The 17,662-nt window shown below is 54.3% G+C and overlaps 1 protein-coding gene across 1 annotated transcript; it reads left to right on the top strand.

The window, feature by feature from the left end:
• Nucleotides 1–9,016: 9,016 nt before the first annotated feature.
• MYMK (myomaker, myoblast fusion factor) lies at nt 9,017–16,600 on the top strand. The gene is made up of 5 exons (XM_075170986.1): nt 9,017–9,151; nt 11,558–11,672; nt 14,114–14,262; nt 15,281–15,397; nt 16,454–16,600. The coding sequence occupies exons 1-5, from the start codon at nt 9,017–9,019 to the stop codon at nt 16,598–16,600; spliced, it is 663 nt and encodes a 220-aa protein (XP_075027087.1).
• The last annotated feature ends 1,062 nt before the right edge of the window (nt 16,601–17,662 follow it).

Genomic DNA, 17,662 nt, shown 5'->3' with positions numbered 1-17,662 from the left:
CCGGTACCGGAGGGACCCCTCCGGCAGCCCGCGGACCTGCCAGCGGCGGGAGGGCGATGCGGGAGCGGCGCCGGGCGGGAGAGCCGCGCCGGGCAGCGCTGCCGGGGCTCGGCCCCCAGCGGAGCGGGGAAGGGTCCGGCGGGGCGCGACCCCCGCGGGGCCGGGACGGGCCGTACCTGGAGGCGGCGGGGCCGGGCGGGGCGATGCTCCGGGGCCGGGCGGTAGCGGCGGCGGCGGCGCGGAGCAGCAGCAGCGGCGGCGGCGGCCCCAGACGCTCCCTCCCTCCTTCTCCCTCTCCGACTTCAAAGGGCAGCCAAAAGCGCCGGGGCTTCCAGCGAGGAGGAGCCGCCGCAGTGGCTCCCCCCAGCCCGCGCCGGCCGCTCTTATAGCGGCGGGGGGGGGGGGGGCGGTGTGGAGAGGGGTGGGGGGGGAGCGGGCGGAATTCACACCTCTCGGCCCGGGATGCCCCCACCCCGGTTAACCCCTCGCCTCCCCCGGCGCCGGCCCGCGGCCGCCAGCCGGTTTCCTGCGGCGAGGCCGGGGGGGCACAGGCGGGGGGAGCCCGCACGCATGCGTCCCCGCCCGCCCGGCACACGCAGCGCCGGGCACCCCCCGGGGAGATGCTGCGCTCCCCCCTCTACCCCCCACCCCGGACGGGGGGACGGTACCTGCTGCCCCCACCCCTCCCACCCACCCCCGCATCGCCGGCACAGAGCGAGGTGGCCAAAATACTCCCGGTACCTCCGCAGGCACCGTGCGGCCGCCTCCTGCCTCTGGAAGTGCAGGGAGGGCTGGCTGGATACGGTCTGCCAGGTTTTTAATTGCACTTTCTGCTGAAAACTAAACCAAATCCCCGTGATCCTGTGCTTTTTGGTGTCATTTGCTAGGGCTCGGTGCAGGTCGTGCTGCTTGAAACGGTTTTCTGCCGCGCAGGAGAACGATGGTGGTCAGAAAATGGACTTGGTGCACGTGAAGAGCCATTTTGGATGAGAACAGTCCCCCTGGCTCAGTGACAGCCGTGCATGTATTGTACCTGATCTGTGTGTGCCTGTGTCAGAGAGAAAAGCCTATGGCGTAAAGAAGGACACAGTTATATGCTGTATGTAACCTATATACGATATATGTGGTCTGTTCTCTGCGGTCTTTACGTGTAAATCATGGTTGACGAGACACCTCACCTACGTGGTGACACACGTTCCTGTGCATTCCCTAGCACATCCCCCCTGCACACGTGGTGGTCACATCCCAGCAGCTTTGAGCAGCCCACCTCAAAGATTTCCTTTCTCGCACCAGAGATGTTTCAGCTCAGGCCTTTTCTCCTTCCCCTCTAGACCACACAGGGCAAAACCAGTGCTCCCAGCGGGGCACCGCACTCTGGCACTGGGTCTGCATCCAAGGCGACCACTGCAGTTTATCATGGTTATTGCCACCGACTGCTCCTGGCCCTTGGTGGCAATGTACAGCCCCATCACCATTTGCCATGGGCCAGGAGCTCCCATCTGCAGGGCTTCGGGGTGTGCTCTGACCCTGCTGCGGGGCGCGGATCCCCGCACAGCTCCCAGCACCCTGTGGGAATCGCTGCAGGTCCGTGGTGGTGTTAATTTGGACCCAGTCCTCCCAGGGATGGCTGTGTGAAGCTGAGCAGAGAATCCATCCCAAAAAATTTACATGGGAAATGAAGTCTCATTTTCTGTTTGGCTAAATGTCTGCCAGCCTGTTTTAATTTACCCAGCTAGGTTGATTTGCAACTTTCAATTTTCCATTGGTTGGCTGTGACCAGGACACTGGGAAAATTTAGCACTTGAGTTCACCCAACTTCTGCATTTCAAAATATCCCAGCCCGAGACACGCAGGAGAAAACCCTTTCCGTTTTGGAACAACCAGGAGGGAAAAGTCTGAACACGAGAGGTTTTAAAAGCATCAAAATATTTCACATTGAAAACGCCAGAGTAGCCTGGGTCCGTGCGAGCCCCAGCGTCCCCCCAGCGCTTCCACCAGCCCTGGGGTTTGGCAGGAGGCTGCACCCCAGGAGACCCCATCCCCGGGTGACCCCGCACCCCATCCTGCCGCAGGGATGCCCCGGGGCTGGGGAGCACTGGGGGGGAGGAAAGCGGGAGGGTGGGGGAAGGCTGTCCCCGAGGCAAGCGCTGGGGGAGCCGGCAGCAGGCGAGACGCATTCAGTCTCTGTGCTTCACCAAAAGTTCATCAAAGCCAAAGGATTTTTTTTTTTTTTTTTTATGAAACAGTTGAGATGACTCAGCGGTTTCTGACGCAATCCCCGTTTCATCGGAAAATTCCTAACCAGCTCCTAGTGGCAACTGATTGCTCCCATAAATCACGCAGTGTTATCCCTGGCCGCAGCAGCGCGGCTTACGCAGCCCCAGCCCGTCCTCGTGAAATCAGCAGGAGCGATGCCATCACCTCGATGGGAGCAAAAACAGCCCCAAAAACAAAACGCACTGGAGAGCAGATCCAAAACACGAGCCTCCGTCCAGCTTCACATCAGCCAAACCCCACGGCTCCAACATGGGTCTGGACCGGCCCCTGCTCCCGCCACCCCAAGCCCCCGGGGCCAGTGCTGCCCCCAAAACCCCGGGGCTGCGGGTGCTGCTGCCGAGGCTGCCGGCAGGTACGGCATTAATCATCAACCGGGCTTAGACGACAGCGTTTTTTATCTCCCAGTTTTTGGCATAAACGTTAGAAATGATTTGCAGATGTTATTTACTGCTTTTGGGCTTGGAGTAAATTGAGACAAGATGCACCTGCATGGACAGCGAGAGGCTTTCCCACCCAGGGACAGTCGCTGAGGGCTCGTATTGGATTTTCCCAGGGAAATTTAGGATTTGGGTGAGTGTCCCTGAGCCAGCCCTGCTCCCCGCATCCCGTACTTCAGCAAGGCAGTCCGGTGGTCCCGGTGCTGCGCATTCACCTCCCAGCACCGCACAAGGAGGCTCAGAGCCGCCGGCATGATGCCTGTCCCTGCAGCAGCATGGGGCCGGTGGGCTCTTATCCCCACAGCCTCCCCGAGGGATGCAGGGCAGCAGTCCGGCAGGCAGCTGCCAGGCTTTCCATCCCAAACCAGTGCCGTCCATAATTCAGAGTGCAAATAAAAGGAGCGACAGACACTCCAAAATAACCTCCTCCAGCCGGGAGAGAGTCGCCGGCGACTGGCTGCTGGTTTGGCCGGAGAAGTGCCTGCAGAGGAAAGGAGTTTCCTTGGCTGAGATGAGTTCAACAAAGTGCTGGGCTGGGCACTGTCGCTGCTCAGCAGGAGCTGGGGCTGCTCAGCTGAGCGGAGGCACTCTGCGTTTTGCAGGATCAGGCCCTCTCTCACCTAGGGAGAGGTGGGGTGATCCCTTTGCCAGGGCAGCCTTTGCTGCGGCAGAGGGACCTCCATCCTTGACCTGGAGCAGAGAGCGATGGTAAGCCCCGATCCAGGCACAAGACGTTGACCGTCTGGCTGTGCTCCCCATCACGGGACACCTTCCCATCCTGACCCAAGCACCAGCCCTCGGACCCACCGGAGCTGACACCCAGCCCCACCGAGCCCCAAGCACGTCCCTGGAGCAGGTCCTCCCTGAACGGTCTACCACAGAACCTGCCCTTGTGAACCAGGGCCATGGCCTAGCCATGTGCTGCAGCTTTCCAGCACCGCTTTCCCAGCAAAATTAGCCCTTTTCTGGCCCAGCCCTCGTGCCGGCGTGGCAGACAGGATGGCTTTGTCATAGCCAGCCCCACCAAAACGCCTGCTCAGGTCCAGGAGAGCCAGGCTGGAAGAGGAACAGGAGCATGGTCTGGAATCTGTTGGCCCAGGACCCCCCAGCAGCTTCGTCTTCACTCGGGGGCAAGATGACTGACTGATCTTCTTCTTTTTTAAGACTGCCTACAGAAGTGACCCGTTGTTCAACACTTCTGCACAGCTACACACGCTATTTCCAGGCGAGCCTGGAGCGGTGTGGGCAGATCTAAGCCATCCACGGAGCGGGTGAGGTCCCTGCATGGCTGGGACATTGCCAGGGGGATCAAAATGTGGCGAAGTCCCAAAAAAAGGCCCTGGCAGCCAGCCCTACCTTCCTCTCAAGAGTTGTGGCTATGGCCTACCACTGGGTAACTAAAACAAGCAAGAGGAGACCAAAAAAAGCGTCCTTTAGAGACAGTCCCAGTCCCTCACAGAGTGACCTACGGCGCCGTGTTGGGCAAGGCACTTCATCTCTGCATGCCTCCATGCAATGTGGATAGCAATGATTTATATCATGTTAGCGTGAGGGTTTCATCCACGGAGATTTGCAAAACGTTGAGTCAAACTGAACAAGCCAAAGCCACCAAGCTGCTCTCGCCATCAGATTCCTATTAAAAAATATCTGTGGGCAGTTTGTAAGCCACAAGTGACCAGAGTGACCCCAGGTACGGTCGTGGCCATAGAGTTTCAACGACTTTAAAAGCCTCCTTTTTCTCTGCAGGTTTCTTGCACTTTAATTTTACCTGTCCCCAAAGAGGACACATTCCTTGAGCTTCCAGACGAGTCACGCTTGGTTCAAAATTTTAGCTATGCAAAGATTAAAAAAAAAAAAGTACAAAGCCTTTTCTTTTAATGGAATGAGTCTCGCATGGAAGTTGTGCAGTATTGTGCTGAGGGACATCAGCTATGCAGCATTGCCAACCACAGGCATTCAAAATTCATGAGTCAGACTCCCCAAAACCCTAAGACTGGTTTCGTTCCCTTCTGGATTTTGAGCCTTGAAGCATCACAACTTCAAGCTTTTCTCTTCAAAAAATGACATTTTTGACCAACGGAGCGGGAGCTGAGACCCTCACATCTCCACTGGGCTCCAGGAGTCGTGACTGTAAAAAAAAAAAACATTAAACACCATGAAACGAGCAATAAACCCCTGCATTGCCCCCTGGATTTGGCAGTGGGACGGCCACCCCAGGACACCCCGAAGGGTATGAGCAATGGAAACCTGGTGACAAGAAAAGAGATGTCCTCACCATTAACGGTGACGTGCTTGTAATGGGCTACAACAGGGTGGAGGAGGAGGGAACAGTGAAAAAAACCCTAAGGAAAAAAGAAGCAGGGATACCTGTGAGGAATATGCATCATAGGTTTATTCAACAGGGAGTCGGGAAGGGGGAATTTTTTTAAGGGCAAGTATTCAGCTAAAGCTGCCTAAAATGGGGCCAGGCCTTATGGAGAATGGATATTTTAAGTGGCAATTTATTCCACTAATAAAAAAAGAAGGATGCAGGTGCTTTGGCAGGGCTGTGGACGGGAGCGGGCGAGAGCTGCGGTTGATCAGAGCCGGGGCTGCAGCACCGGCCGTGCAAGGGGCTCAGGCACAGCTGGTGGTTCTGCGTTTATTGGGCTCCTGTTCCTTCGTGCCCGGGCCCGTGTATGGATTTCAGCTATGCAGAAAGCACTCCCCGCGCCGGTGTCTCATGCAACGGCTCTGATCACAGGCTGCGGTAGGTGATGAGAGGTATTTTAGCCAGATGCTACAGCCGTCCCTTCTCCAGCTGGGCAGGGAAGGGCTTGTGCCCAGGAGCTGCTCCACGCTTGCACCAGGTCCTTTCACACCAGGAGGTTTCTTGATCAACTTCCCGAGGCAGAGCAGCAAGAAGAACAAGAAATTTTTACAAGCTGGACAGTGCCATGCACGTCAAATTGCTCAGGGCTCCTTGGGGCTGACCGTGCTGCTCCAGAGCCGCGGCTCTTGCACATCGTCCTGCTGAAACCGGGCAACGTTCAGCTCTCCACCATCATCCCTAAGTCGAGAGCGTACGAGTCAAAGTGCTGCGGAGATGAAAAATTAGACTCTGAAGCACTGGAAGTGGTAAATAACACTTTGCAGGAAGCACTGAACTGGCGCAGCCCTCTGTGCGTACCTGCTCACAGCCACGCTCGTTTGCAGCACTGCGAACGGCAAGCCCGTAGAGAAGCTGCAACCTTGACTCTCCATTTCAGTGTCATTATCCCCATTATTTCAAACCTGGCAGTAACCAGGGACGCTGAGCAGGTTTCAATTCCGATACTGTCTATACCACACACAGATGAAAGATCATCCTATACTTATCCGAAGGAGAATATACTCTCAATACTCTCAGTTGGCACGGGTCCCCCATCCTCTGTTCCAGTATATACTACTGTCAAACTATCACCCTCATATTAAAAATAAAACAAAACTATCTATGTCTCTCTCCTTCACTGCAGTGTCTGAGTTGAAAGAGTAGAAGTGCTTACAGAAAGTCATGGTTAATGTTACCCTGGAAGGATCCAGGACGGCATACCAGAACCTGGTTTTGGCATCTGGGAACCAGTTTTCAGCCATATATATCACCGTTCCTGCGTGCACTCTGGTCCACACAAAATTAGCCCTGTGGAATGTAGATTTAAAATTCGCTTTCCAGAAGTACTTAAATGCAGGAGGTAAAATTTGCTCTTTCTACATTTCCTACCTGTTTAGGAGAGAAGGAACAAAGTCCTGGCCCTTTGTTATTTGGGTTTCTTCCCGGGAAGGTTTGCAAAGCCCAGGTCTAGTGCTGCGGTTTGTTTGCAGCCTGAACAAAGACCTTTTAAGCAGCAGCTCCCGACAGGAGCTCGCCACCTGCCTGCCCCTTGCCTCGCGGTTTACTTTGGGGTCTCTTTTTCAATAATAGCTGGAACACGTGTGCAAACCGGTGTGGGGTTTTTTTTTTCCTCTATGCCTACAGAGCTGGCTGCAAACCAAACGCCAGCCTAGGGTGTGCAGCTGGGAGAGAAGGAAAAAAAAAAAAAACCAACAACCTATGGAATGTTTTCTTGCTCCTGAGAGCTCCAACACTTCCCTGCTCGGGGGAGCGCTTGCTGTGGCTGGCACTGGCTTCATCCAGCAGCCAACGGGGTTTCCTTTCCAGTGGGCTCCAGCTAGATTTTGGGCAAAGGATGGGGGCACAAAGGATACGTTTAACAACTGCTTGATCATATTTTTCAACTGATGCCATTTGGCTTGTTGCACAACCACCACCTTCACACGTCCTTGCAAACGGTGGCTTGCTGCACAACTGCCATGTCCTTGCAAATGGTCCCACGAGGGCGAGGGGAGCTGCTTTGCACCCAGTCATGGAAGTTTGTCCTCATCAACAGGTTTTGAGCTGTGTTTTCACCTCTCTGACACCAACCTCATGGCCACAAAAGCAGGGCGGACACGGTTTTCTTAGCCAGGAATCCAGAGCGGTTTGTGCAACCAGCTAACCCCAACCCCACTGGAAACCCTCCTGGAGTCAAGCCCTGCCGTGCACGCAGCGGCCCCGAGCACCTTCCTTGGTCCAAGCAGCTCAGGCAAGAATAGCACGGAATAACGGGTACGTCTGAGGGTATGGCACAGAAAAGGAACGGGGTACTTCGGGGCATGCTGGTGCTCGGCTCCGCTTCCCGCTCAGGGCTGGACGCCTGGGGAGAAGCAGGGTATTTATGTGCTGGCTCGGAGGGATTAATTTTCACGTTAAATAGGGACATCAGAGTTTTTCGCTATTTATTGGTAGAGATTCAATTTTGCAGGAGTTTGTGGTAAGTTTATGGCTTGTCCAGGTGGGAGACGTGGTGTGGGCAGCGTGGAGCCCCCGCGCTCTGCTGCCTGCAGCCGGCCGGGGAACGGGGGTGGTTCCTGCAATATCAGCTAAAACCAGGAGCCCTACACAGCTCATCTCAGCTGTGCCCTGGGAAGGCTCCCAGCACAGCCCTCTCGGGTCGGTGCTTTAATGCTGTCGTGCCATTCTCACCGCCCACACAACACCCCGGCGCTCCCCCTCCCGGAGCCCTTTCCAACTTGGCTGAAGTAGTTTAAAGAGCATTTTTTTTTCTCCGTACATGCCTGCCTTTCCACCGGACTCCCTCCCGGGGGACAGGCAAGCCCGTCCTATCGGCCTCAGAAATGGTGGCTCATATCACAACTCGCAGCCTCCTCCCCAAACCCGCAGCCACAAAGGCGGTTGCTCAAGCGTAGCATTCCTGCTCCCTGCGTCCTGGGAACAGCTGTAACCGAAAAGATGCCGAGAATCTCTGCGAGGCTCCAAGGAAAAGATATTAACCCAGGAGGGGAGCAGCAGTGATATAATAAAAAGTCATAATAAAAGAGAGAAGCCACTGAGTGGATTAGCAGCCCAAACGCTGCTTGGCTTTTAGTCTCCTTTCCTCCAGCTTTTCTGCGCTGCACGACAATCTGCTCAAATTCCTCCACCCCAGAGACGCTCAGCTCCTGAATTTCAGACAGATCTCCTGGAGGTGTCCAAGCTGCAAAGCCTGAGGGCATGGCTGAGAAACTTAACTGCACTTAACTCCACCCGAGCGCACCGGAGGGCACGTAGGCACGCGTGGCAGGCGTGGGACGCTGCATCCCCCGAGCTCCCCGATGCCTGTGCTCCGCTAGAGCAGGGCCACCCGCTCCAGGTATGCCCTCGCGGGAAAATAACAGGCAGATTTGGAGCTTGGTGTGTATTTCTCAGGTACAGCAAAGGTAGCAGGCGATGTCCCGCTGTTTTAAAAACCCCTGGTACCTGCCACGTACCAGTTCTTCCCTACTTTGTGCCAGCACGGAGCAGAGGGTGGTTTTTCCCTGCCCGGCTGCTCCAGCAGTGCTGACCCAGGCTTGGCGTGGGGGCAGCGGGATGCAGAGGTGGGGTGTCCCCATGGGGAACAAGCAAACCCACAGTCCTCACCCACTGTCCACCCAGATCCGACACCCAGCACAAGGCGTGCAAGGACGACGTTCCCCTTCTCTCCTTTAGAAACACCCGGGGCGATATCGGGGGCACAGAGCATCTGCCGCTGGGAGCCGCCGGCTGCAGCAAGAATTTCGCTGTTGGGGAGAGACAGGAGCGAAGGGGGCGGCTGCGGCGGCGGCAGCTGTTCCCTGCCCGCAGCCCTCCCGGCCACGCAGGGCATTTAAATTTTAAAGCACGCTCCCCACGGCTGTGTTCTCCGCCATCCCTGTCCAGCTCGCAGAGACCCTGTCCCCGGGAGCCACTGGCCCGCGAGGCACCCATGGGTTCGCTGGTGGCCAAGCTCCTTCTGCCCACCATCAGCACCTTGGTCTTCCTCCCCACCATCAGCATCGCGGCCAAGCGGCGCTTCCACATGGAAGCCATGGTCTACTTCTTCACCATGTTCTTCGTGGCGGTAAGATGTCTCCGTCTCCCCCAATGCGTGTTTCATCCCCCCAAATGCCCCCTGCATCGGGTCTCCGCTGAGAAGGGTAGCTGGTCTCACTCAACAGCAGCGAGCGTGACCCCAGAATATCCATTTTCGGTTATTTCCCACCGTGTGTGATGCTGAGTAACTGATTCTTCGGTTTAGGATGTCCTAAGGGGTGGCCTTACATAGATTTAATGGTGTTTTATGGTTGCGAGGTTAGGGAGAGGGTCTGGGTGCAAAGTGACTTGATTGATTCGCAATGTTTTGGAGCTGGTTTTTCTCTTTGTTTTACAGCTGGTAAGTGGCCATGCTGAATTTGGGGTTTAAATTGTATCCAGAGTCTCTTGCTATGCTTCTGTCGTTTTAGCCAAAAGCACGTAGTCGAATTACTGATTTTGCAATTGCTAACTGGTGATGGGAGCAATGCTGGAGTCAGGGGAGTTTCTGCGCTGGGAAAGGAAAGACTAAAACATGCTGCTGAGCTATCAAGAAAAATAATTATTAACCCTCCACCCTGGCAGAGCGGTTTGAAAACGTGTGTTTCACCAGGCTCAGAATCACCCTGCCTTCCCCCGCGTGGGAGTAATGAGTGGAGAAAGTCAGTTGTCTGTACATAGACAAAATAATTCATATTCCTGCTCCCGGCAGTAAGCTGCCCTGCACTTTGTATCGCTGCGAAGTGCCTCCGTACACACACCGTTTGAGCCCCTAAAGCAGCATTCCCACTGGAAAAAATCTCCTGTTTAACCCTATGGCAATGCTCTGCTAAAGAATATGAAGGAAATAGCCCAGCAACCCAACCAATATTGCATTTACCTCTTCTCCCCACCCATCTCAAGGCATCTCGTGAGGGTTGTCACATCCCTTGCACAGAGACAGAGAAACTGAGGCAGGGAATAGATAAAGGACCTTCCCGGTGTGAAAAGCTCTTCCACAGCAGCACTGAGGGTAAAGCAGGGCTCTGAACCAGGCCAGTCTTCTATTCCTAAGGATCCACCATTTAAGCCTCCAATTAAAGCACAATGCAGGGGAAAAAATTCTGCCAGTTCCATAAAAACTACAGGACTAGTTAATAAAAACGTCCCAGCCGAGCCCCCCCAGCTCCCCGGGGAAGCCAGACATCTACAATTTCATTTTGCACCGGTTTTGTGTCTGCTCCACCTCCCCGAGAAGTCAATAGGAAAATTGGCACGTGTTTCGACGGGAGGTGGAACAGGTCCTTGCCGAAGAGATTGAAGAGGGGAAGGGAAGGGAAGGGGAGGCAGCTGCCAGCATGGTCGGGGGGGTAGGAAGGGCAGCAGCTGCTGCTGTTGCCTTTCTTGTAGCATCCCACTCCTCCTCCCCAGGAGACCTCATCAGAGCAGTGAAAGCATATGTCCATCGCAGACAAGTGCTGCAATGCCGGCCAGAAACACGCTCTTTGTCTTTCCACCCTTTCTTCCCCCCATCTCCAGACTACTCGAACCCAATCTCAAGCAGAGAAAAGAATTACGGCTGTGGTGCAATCTTTTCTAGAAACCGCAGCGAGCCAAAGGACTTGCAGCAATTCCCATTATAAATAATATCAGCATCCCCGCTGGGCCATGACAGCGAGGATTGTTCCAAGGGCGTCCTGCCAAGCGGTGAAGGGACTTCTTCAGAAACAGCAAAGCACGCTGGTGCTACCACTAGAAAACTCGCAGAGCCGAGTGCTCGGAGGAAAAGGCGAGTGCCAGGCAAACACTGGGAGCATTCCTCTGATTGCACTGGAAAATTTCTCTTGGCTTGGTTTGCATCTATGTTGCATGACAATGGGGTTTTTTTGCAAATAACCTAATCAATGACCTAATGGGCAGGAACCAGCAGCTTTTAAGGGAACGCACTAATGAGTGAATTCCCCAGTATTCAGATTCTGGCCATATAAACTCTAGTTAGCCTGGACAGTGACCTGGCTTCTATGCATGTTTCATCAGGACACTCATTTTGAATTGTTTTACAAGAATCTTTCACAATCAGAACCATAACCTCAGAGTCCTCCTTTTGCTGGAGAGGACGTCTCCGCACCGCCCGGGGCTCGGCTCGAAGCAGCTTGGTCATCAGATTGCAAATTCTGGCACAGACCAAGAGGCAAGCTAAAGCTTGTCCACAAATAATTTGTACTAAGAGAGAAGAATGCTGATTCTCAGGCAATTTGCAATTGGGAACGGTGACATTATATCTCAAATATATTCATTACTGCATATTAGTGACCCTGGTGTATATGAGACTCTCCTGTTCCTGGCTGCCCATCCTCTCAATAGCCATGAAAAGGCTGTTTCAAACCAACTGATAAAAACAGAAAGATTTTATTTTACCTTAGCAGTCTGTGGGTAGAAAACTAGCTTTCTTAATGCTTTTTCTTTTTTTTAATAGATTTACCATGCATGTGATGGCCCCGGCTTATCAGTGCTGTGCTTCATGCGCTACGATATCCTGGAGTACTTCAGCATCTATGGAACAGCTCTGTCCATCTGGGTGTCCCTGATGGGTAAGCACTGGTCTCTCGCGGTCCCTACAGAGCACCAGCGTTTGCAGGTCAGGCAGGATTTGTCAGCATCGCTGGTGGGACGGTCGGTGGGTACAGTCCCCAGAAATGCTGTCGCCTTTGAGCTCCCACCTGCAAGGCTTAGCTCTGAGACTGTCTTTTATGGAAGTCAGCCCGTGCTATGGTTTAATCTGTTTTTACGTCATTCGTGCCTTGGAAAGCCATTGCACCCGGTGGGGTCCAGACACACATGAAAACTGTCCTGAGTGGTGGCTGGGGAAGTTTTGCTCTTGGAGGTAAAGAGAGCCCTGGCGCCGGGTGTTTGTGTTAGTCGGGTGTTCCCCTGCCCTCACCAGCTCTTATGCATGTCCTTACAACAGCAGAATTATTTCTTTCAAATTGGCAAGTAACACATGCAGCCTTGTGCTTTAGTTCAAGGCAGGAGAGTACCATGAAATGACTTAGTTTGAAACCTCATATATCAGGGAATCTCCCATTTCTCCTCACAGTGAGCCCATCAGCTTGTCCTGTCCTGACTTGGGGGCATTAAGAAATGCAGAACCTGCCACTTCCCTTGGTAGCACGCAAATCAAAGTGGTTTAGTCAAAACAAATATATCTTCCCAGTTTAGCAAAAGCCTGGTCTAGGCTGACGGGAAACATTAGATTTGCTTAGAAAAAGCAGAAATATATTTCACTTCCTTTTTATTAAAAATCCTGACCCTTGCCCTATTACTCAGTTTTCCTTTTCCCACATTCCTTTCACTCTCTTTTTCTCTCATTTTATTCCTCATTTGCCACTGAAACAAGGTATAATAGAAATGAAGAAAAACATGACAGAACTAAGGGAGGACGAAAACTTCAAACATATTATTTTCCCATTTTGTCAACACATTTTTTGGAAGGACGTGAGTATTTCTGACAGGAGAAGAGAGTAGGGTAAGGAGAGAGAGGAGGGGACAGTCACTTTCCAACAGCAAAGGCTTTGCTCAACAGATTCGGACCATCTCTAGCAGTCGCACACCCAGTCCCTGCTCCAGCCAGGCAGGGTCCCCAGCCCTCCTGGTGCTGAGCTGGGGTCACCATGCTGATGCACTGCCCCAAAACTCTCACAGGACCTTCCCCTCTGCCCCTCGGGGCTCCAGGGATGGTGCAGGATCTCCGGCCGGGATGGGGGGCTCCTGCAGGCCCTGAGCCCAGCAGGAGCCGTGGGGCAGCACCCCCTCCGCCGGGTGCAGGTCCATCCCTCCTCCCTTCACCGCCGAGCAGCGCAGACAGCAGCATCCCCCTTCCAGGGCATGCAACGGGATAAATCTTCCATGCAGGGAAAAATGAGTGGGGGAAATATTAACCTTAGAGGTGGCTCTGTTCCCCCAAGGTGCGAGTCCCGAGGTGGGCTCCCACACTGTCCATGGCACTTCAGTGCTCTCTCTCTGCTTGGCTAGAAAAGGCAATGAGGCAAATCATCTCCAAAGGGCATTTTCAGTAGATAACAGCAGTGTCAGAGTAGGTCAGAGCCGATCCAGACACTTTGGCTCCTTGCAGCAAAATTCAACTTGATTGCTTCATTACTGCATTCACAAACCTTGCAAAAAAATACAAATCCCGGACTACGACGTTTAAAATATTGACCCGCAGGGAAACAACAGAGATTAAAATGCGGACATTATCCCTTAGCCAAACTCCCTATAAAACCACGATCCAAGGACATGGAAGGTGTGGTGACTGAAGCCCAGGGAAGCCTCTCGCTGTGGCTTGTAAAGCCCGAGCGCACATGTGCGGACACAGACCCTCGGGCATGCTTCCCGGAATGCAAATCCAGGACAGCCATAACACAGCTGTGTGAGCTGGAAAAGCATGGAGCCCACTGGGATCCATAACTTTTATCAGTTATTACCCCATTCTGTGCTAAACAAAAGCCTCTAATAATTTACTCGTACTGGTGACTTCCAGCTTGCAAACCTCAGGCAGGTGCCGGCACGGCCAGGCAGCCCGGTCCCCATCGCACCGGCGAGCGCGGTCCTACTGGAGCGGGGTGATGGAGGCTGCATCGGGGTGAGCCGGCAAGTTTGGGAGGGTTAAAGATGTAGGATGAACCCAAGAGCCGATGGCAGGCTCACTGGGTGCAAGCGTCTTTGCAAGCGCCTCCGACTTCTGGGTCGAGGCAGCAAAGGGGAATACGGGTGGGAGATCTTTAACTTTCACACGCAACACTGAGTGTAAGACCTCTAAAATCAGCTCCTAGACCTACCACTCCGATGCCTCAGGACAGTTCACTTTGCCCCTGTATGCCTCAGTTTCCCCAGCTGTGAGGCATAAGAAGGGCAAACCAGACCTGGATGCAACACTGAGGGTCCCTGGGGCAGGCGGGACAGACCCCAGTAAGGGGAGCAGCCGAGGAAGGGGGTGGGTGAGCTGACGCTCCCTGTGCTCGGTGCCGCGCAGCCCTGGCAGAGTTTGACGAGCCGAAGAGATCGACCTTCGTCATGTTTGGCGTCCTCACCATCGCCGTGAGGATCTACCACGACCGCTGGGGCTACGGCGTCTACTCGGGACCCATTGGGACGGCCGTCCTGGTGATAACCGTGAAATGGGTACGTAGGGAAGAGCACCGCGCCGGCGCTTTGCAGGGTGCTCAGGATGGGGAAGGGGCTGAGCCCTGCACGGAGGGGTCCGACCTGCGCCAGTAGTTTCCTCCTCGAGGTCCAGCTCTCGCAGCACAGGCCATCACGGTAATTAAACAGCACTTCTCCTTCAACCCGAGCAGAAAGCAGGCAGACAGCAAGCAGCCTTTGTGATAAACGCCAGATTCGATCGGTCTGAGCAATCTACCACATCTCCTGTCCCTGCATTTCTAATCAGGAGGAACGTATTTATGGAGTTTTTACAGCTACTCAGAGGCAGAAGGGGTCTGGTAAACTGCCCCAGAGCCGGTGGAAGATGTGCATAAAATGCGGTGATAAAGTGGGAAGGAATCTGCCTGTAGTCTGCCTGAATCTGGCTGGCAGCTCCTGGGACAGTCGGGCGCCGTGCCGCAGCGAGGGTCCCACAGCAGATGCTGTGGACCTGGGTGGGAGCACGGGTGGCAGAGCCATTGGCAGGAGCGGGCATGGCCGTAAAAGGGAAAGGAGAAGGATTCAGTGGTGGGATAAAATTTGCAGGAAGGCGCTGCCGAGTGTCATGGAAATAGAGTGATGCACGTCCCAGCTACAGACTGTCACGGAGCCCCGTCTACCGCCCGGCCGGCAGCTAAAAGCAAGTGGCCACAACAGGGAGGGGATGGGCAAGGAGGGGAACGAGGCACAGGACCACCCTGCATCCCCCAGCCCGCGGATGCTGTGCTGGGATCCGCTCTCCCAGAGACGGAGTTTGAGAGGGCACACTCTTCCCGAGCTGGGTTTGGGGCTGAATATTAAGAAAACGGCATTATGATCAGGAATGAAGCTGGAGGACCCCTTGCAGCACGCAGGCAGGGGTGCTTCCCACGTGCAGGCAGACCCTGGTCTGCGGGCTTTGCGTGGTTTTATTTCAGCATTTATGGGATCTTTTGGATGCGGAGCAGCCAGCTAAATCCAGGTGAATACACTTGGTGTGCTCTCTCTTTCCTTCCAGCTACAAAAGATGAAAGAGAAGAAAGGGCTCTATCCGGACAAGAGTGTCTACACCCAACAGATCGGTCCTGGCTTCTGTTTTGGGGCGTTAGCACTGATGCTGAGGTTCTTCTTTGAGGTACCTGTGTGCAGACTCAATCACCCTGACTTTACAAGGTGTAAAGGACATTACCAAGATAGGAGACCTCCCCCTTCGCACCGCTGGGCTGCATCCAGCCTTGGACAAAATCCAAAGCTGAGGTGCAGGTCTCCGGGGTTGGGGTGCCGGGGTCTGGCGGCAGGGACGAGGGTCCCTCCCTGCTTGTCCCCACCCCCTGGCCCATCAACTGCGGTGTAGGCAGGGACAGATGTGACGGTGGGTGACACGCAGGGTGATGCTCGCTCTCTTTTCCCCCCATTGAGTTGCAAGGACATGGACCACGCTTTCTACAGCCATACATGGTCCTCAAAATGGTTTTGTCAAATGCAAGTGGGGTTTTTTTGGAAACCGGGCACGGGTGACTTAAGGACACCTCGCAGAGCCGTGGCAGGGACTGGATATGACCCAGGCATGGCCGGATCCAAAGTTGGCTCCCACCAAAGAAAAGACTCTCAGTTGACTCCCCGGGGCACTCGATCTCGTGTTTATAACCTTTTGCTCTCGCCGCTGGCCAGTCCGCCCGTCCTGCGCAAAAGGGTCCGTCTGTCCCGCGCCGGGAAGGCGATAACCCCCCGACACAGCTGCCGGCCACGCCTGCGCTCAGCCCCGCCGTTACGGCTGCTCTGTGCATTGGGAGCTGCTAGATACAACCTCACAGTCATCCCCAAGGATTATTTTTCAAAGCATTTAGTAATTGCAAATTCTAGCAGAACATAAAAATGTCACTTAGCAGAAACCGCCTCCCCCCGCGCCCCGGCCTCGCCGCCGCGTCCTTTGCGGGGTAATGAAACACTTCATTCAAGAATTGGGAAATGTGCAAATTGGAATGTGTTAAATCCACTTTGTTTTTTTTTTTGAAGGCTGGAAATCCTTTCTTCTCTGACAGCAAAAAGAGGCAGAAGGCTCAGGAATTTTTTTTATTCCTTTCCTTTTGGCTACTTGTAGAAACCTAATGTTTTGTACCTAACGCAGAGCTCCCCGGCACCGTGCTCCCGCGGCCCCGGCAGGTCTCACTAACGCTCTCCCTGCTTGCAGGAGTGGGATTACACCTACGTGCACAGCTTCTACCACTGCGCCTTGGCCATGGCCTTCGTGCTGCTGCTGCCCAAGGAGAACAAGAAGGCCGGGACCGCCGGGACCCCCGCCAGGCTGGACTGCTCCACGCTCTGCTGCTGCGTCTGAGCCGCCCGGGCGAGCGGGCCACTTGCTTTTCTGCTCCTGGGGTGATGGAGGGGTGAAGCCAAAAACAAAATGCCTGCCCGCTGCATTTTCCTCTGGGACATCGGCATCTTTTCCCACCAGCTCTGTGCACGCCCCAGGCTTTTCTTCCCTGGAGTCTTCACCTTTCCACCATCAGCCCTAGCAGAGGTTGTGCTTGCAGTTTGCTCCATACCCTGGAGAAGCACTTGTCTGGGCTGCAACCCTCAGGAGACCCTTGCACCCATGTCACCGCCCAGGCTGTCACCAGCACCAGCCCAGGAGGACCCGAGTTGTCCCCTCCATGGGAGTTTGCCCAGGCTGAGCACACGAGGCTTCATTTGTAACGCCCAATTAACAGAACCTGTATTTTTGTGAGATATTTACTATTTTATTTATGCATTCTCTTGATGTAAATAATACATACTAACAAAGACTTTGCAAGTGTGCAATGCCAGTGTTTCCTCAGCAGTGCAAGAAAATTTCCAGCTCAGCTCCGCTCGGTCGAGGGCAGATGCCAGCCCCAAAGCAGAGCTCCGGGCACGGCCACCCCCTCCCCTGCCCACAGCCCCCCCCGGCCTGGAGGGAGCTGCAACATTGGGCACTTTGTCCTCGCAGACCTGCGGGCAGCGCAGGCAGCAGGTGCGCTTGCGGAGAGCCTCATTAGTATGGAAAGTACATGGAAAATTAGAGGCAGGGAAAAGAAGCTCCTGGAGGGAGGGGGAGGGCTGTAAGCCTATAACATCTCCTCTAACAGACTATTTACTATAGCAGAAGTGTATGATTTATTTAGACTGTCTGGGAAAAACGCCAAGACTATATGTCATGGACAATTAGAGCAGTATTGATATACAGTGATGTCCACAGAAAGCCCACATTAAGCCTGGGTTCCTCTGGAAGAGAAATCCACCCCGGCCATTCATCAGAGCAACTTCCTGCAACGGGGCAACAACCAAAACTGAACGAGTTTCCAACAAAAATATAAATGAATTATGAACCCCCGAACATCTAAGAGTCACTGGCAAGTGGTGGCACAGCTGATGCAGC

Source organism: Calonectris borealis, chromosome 21 (assembly GCF_964195595.1).
Source record: "Calonectris borealis chromosome 21, bCalBor7.hap1.2, whole genome shotgun sequence".
NCBI lineage: Eukaryota > Metazoa > Chordata > Aves > Procellariiformes > Procellariidae > Calonectris > Calonectris borealis.
The sequence above is the reverse complement of the archived record's forward strand: the minus strand, read 5'-3'. Positions and strand labels throughout refer to the sequence as shown.

Coding starts and splice junctions, on each gene's coding strand:
- MYMK (XM_075170986.1), top strand. CDS start 9,017: ATGGGTTCGCTGGTGGCCAAGCTCCTTCTGCCCACCATCAGCACCTTG. Junction 9,152..11,557: donor TCACCATGTTCTTCGTGGCG/GTAAGATGTCTC, acceptor TTTTTTTAATAG/ATTTACCATGCATGTGATGG. Junction 15,398..16,453: donor TGCTGAGGTTCTTCTTTGAG/GTACCTGTGTGC, acceptor CCCTGCTTGCAG/GAGTGGGATTACACCTACGT.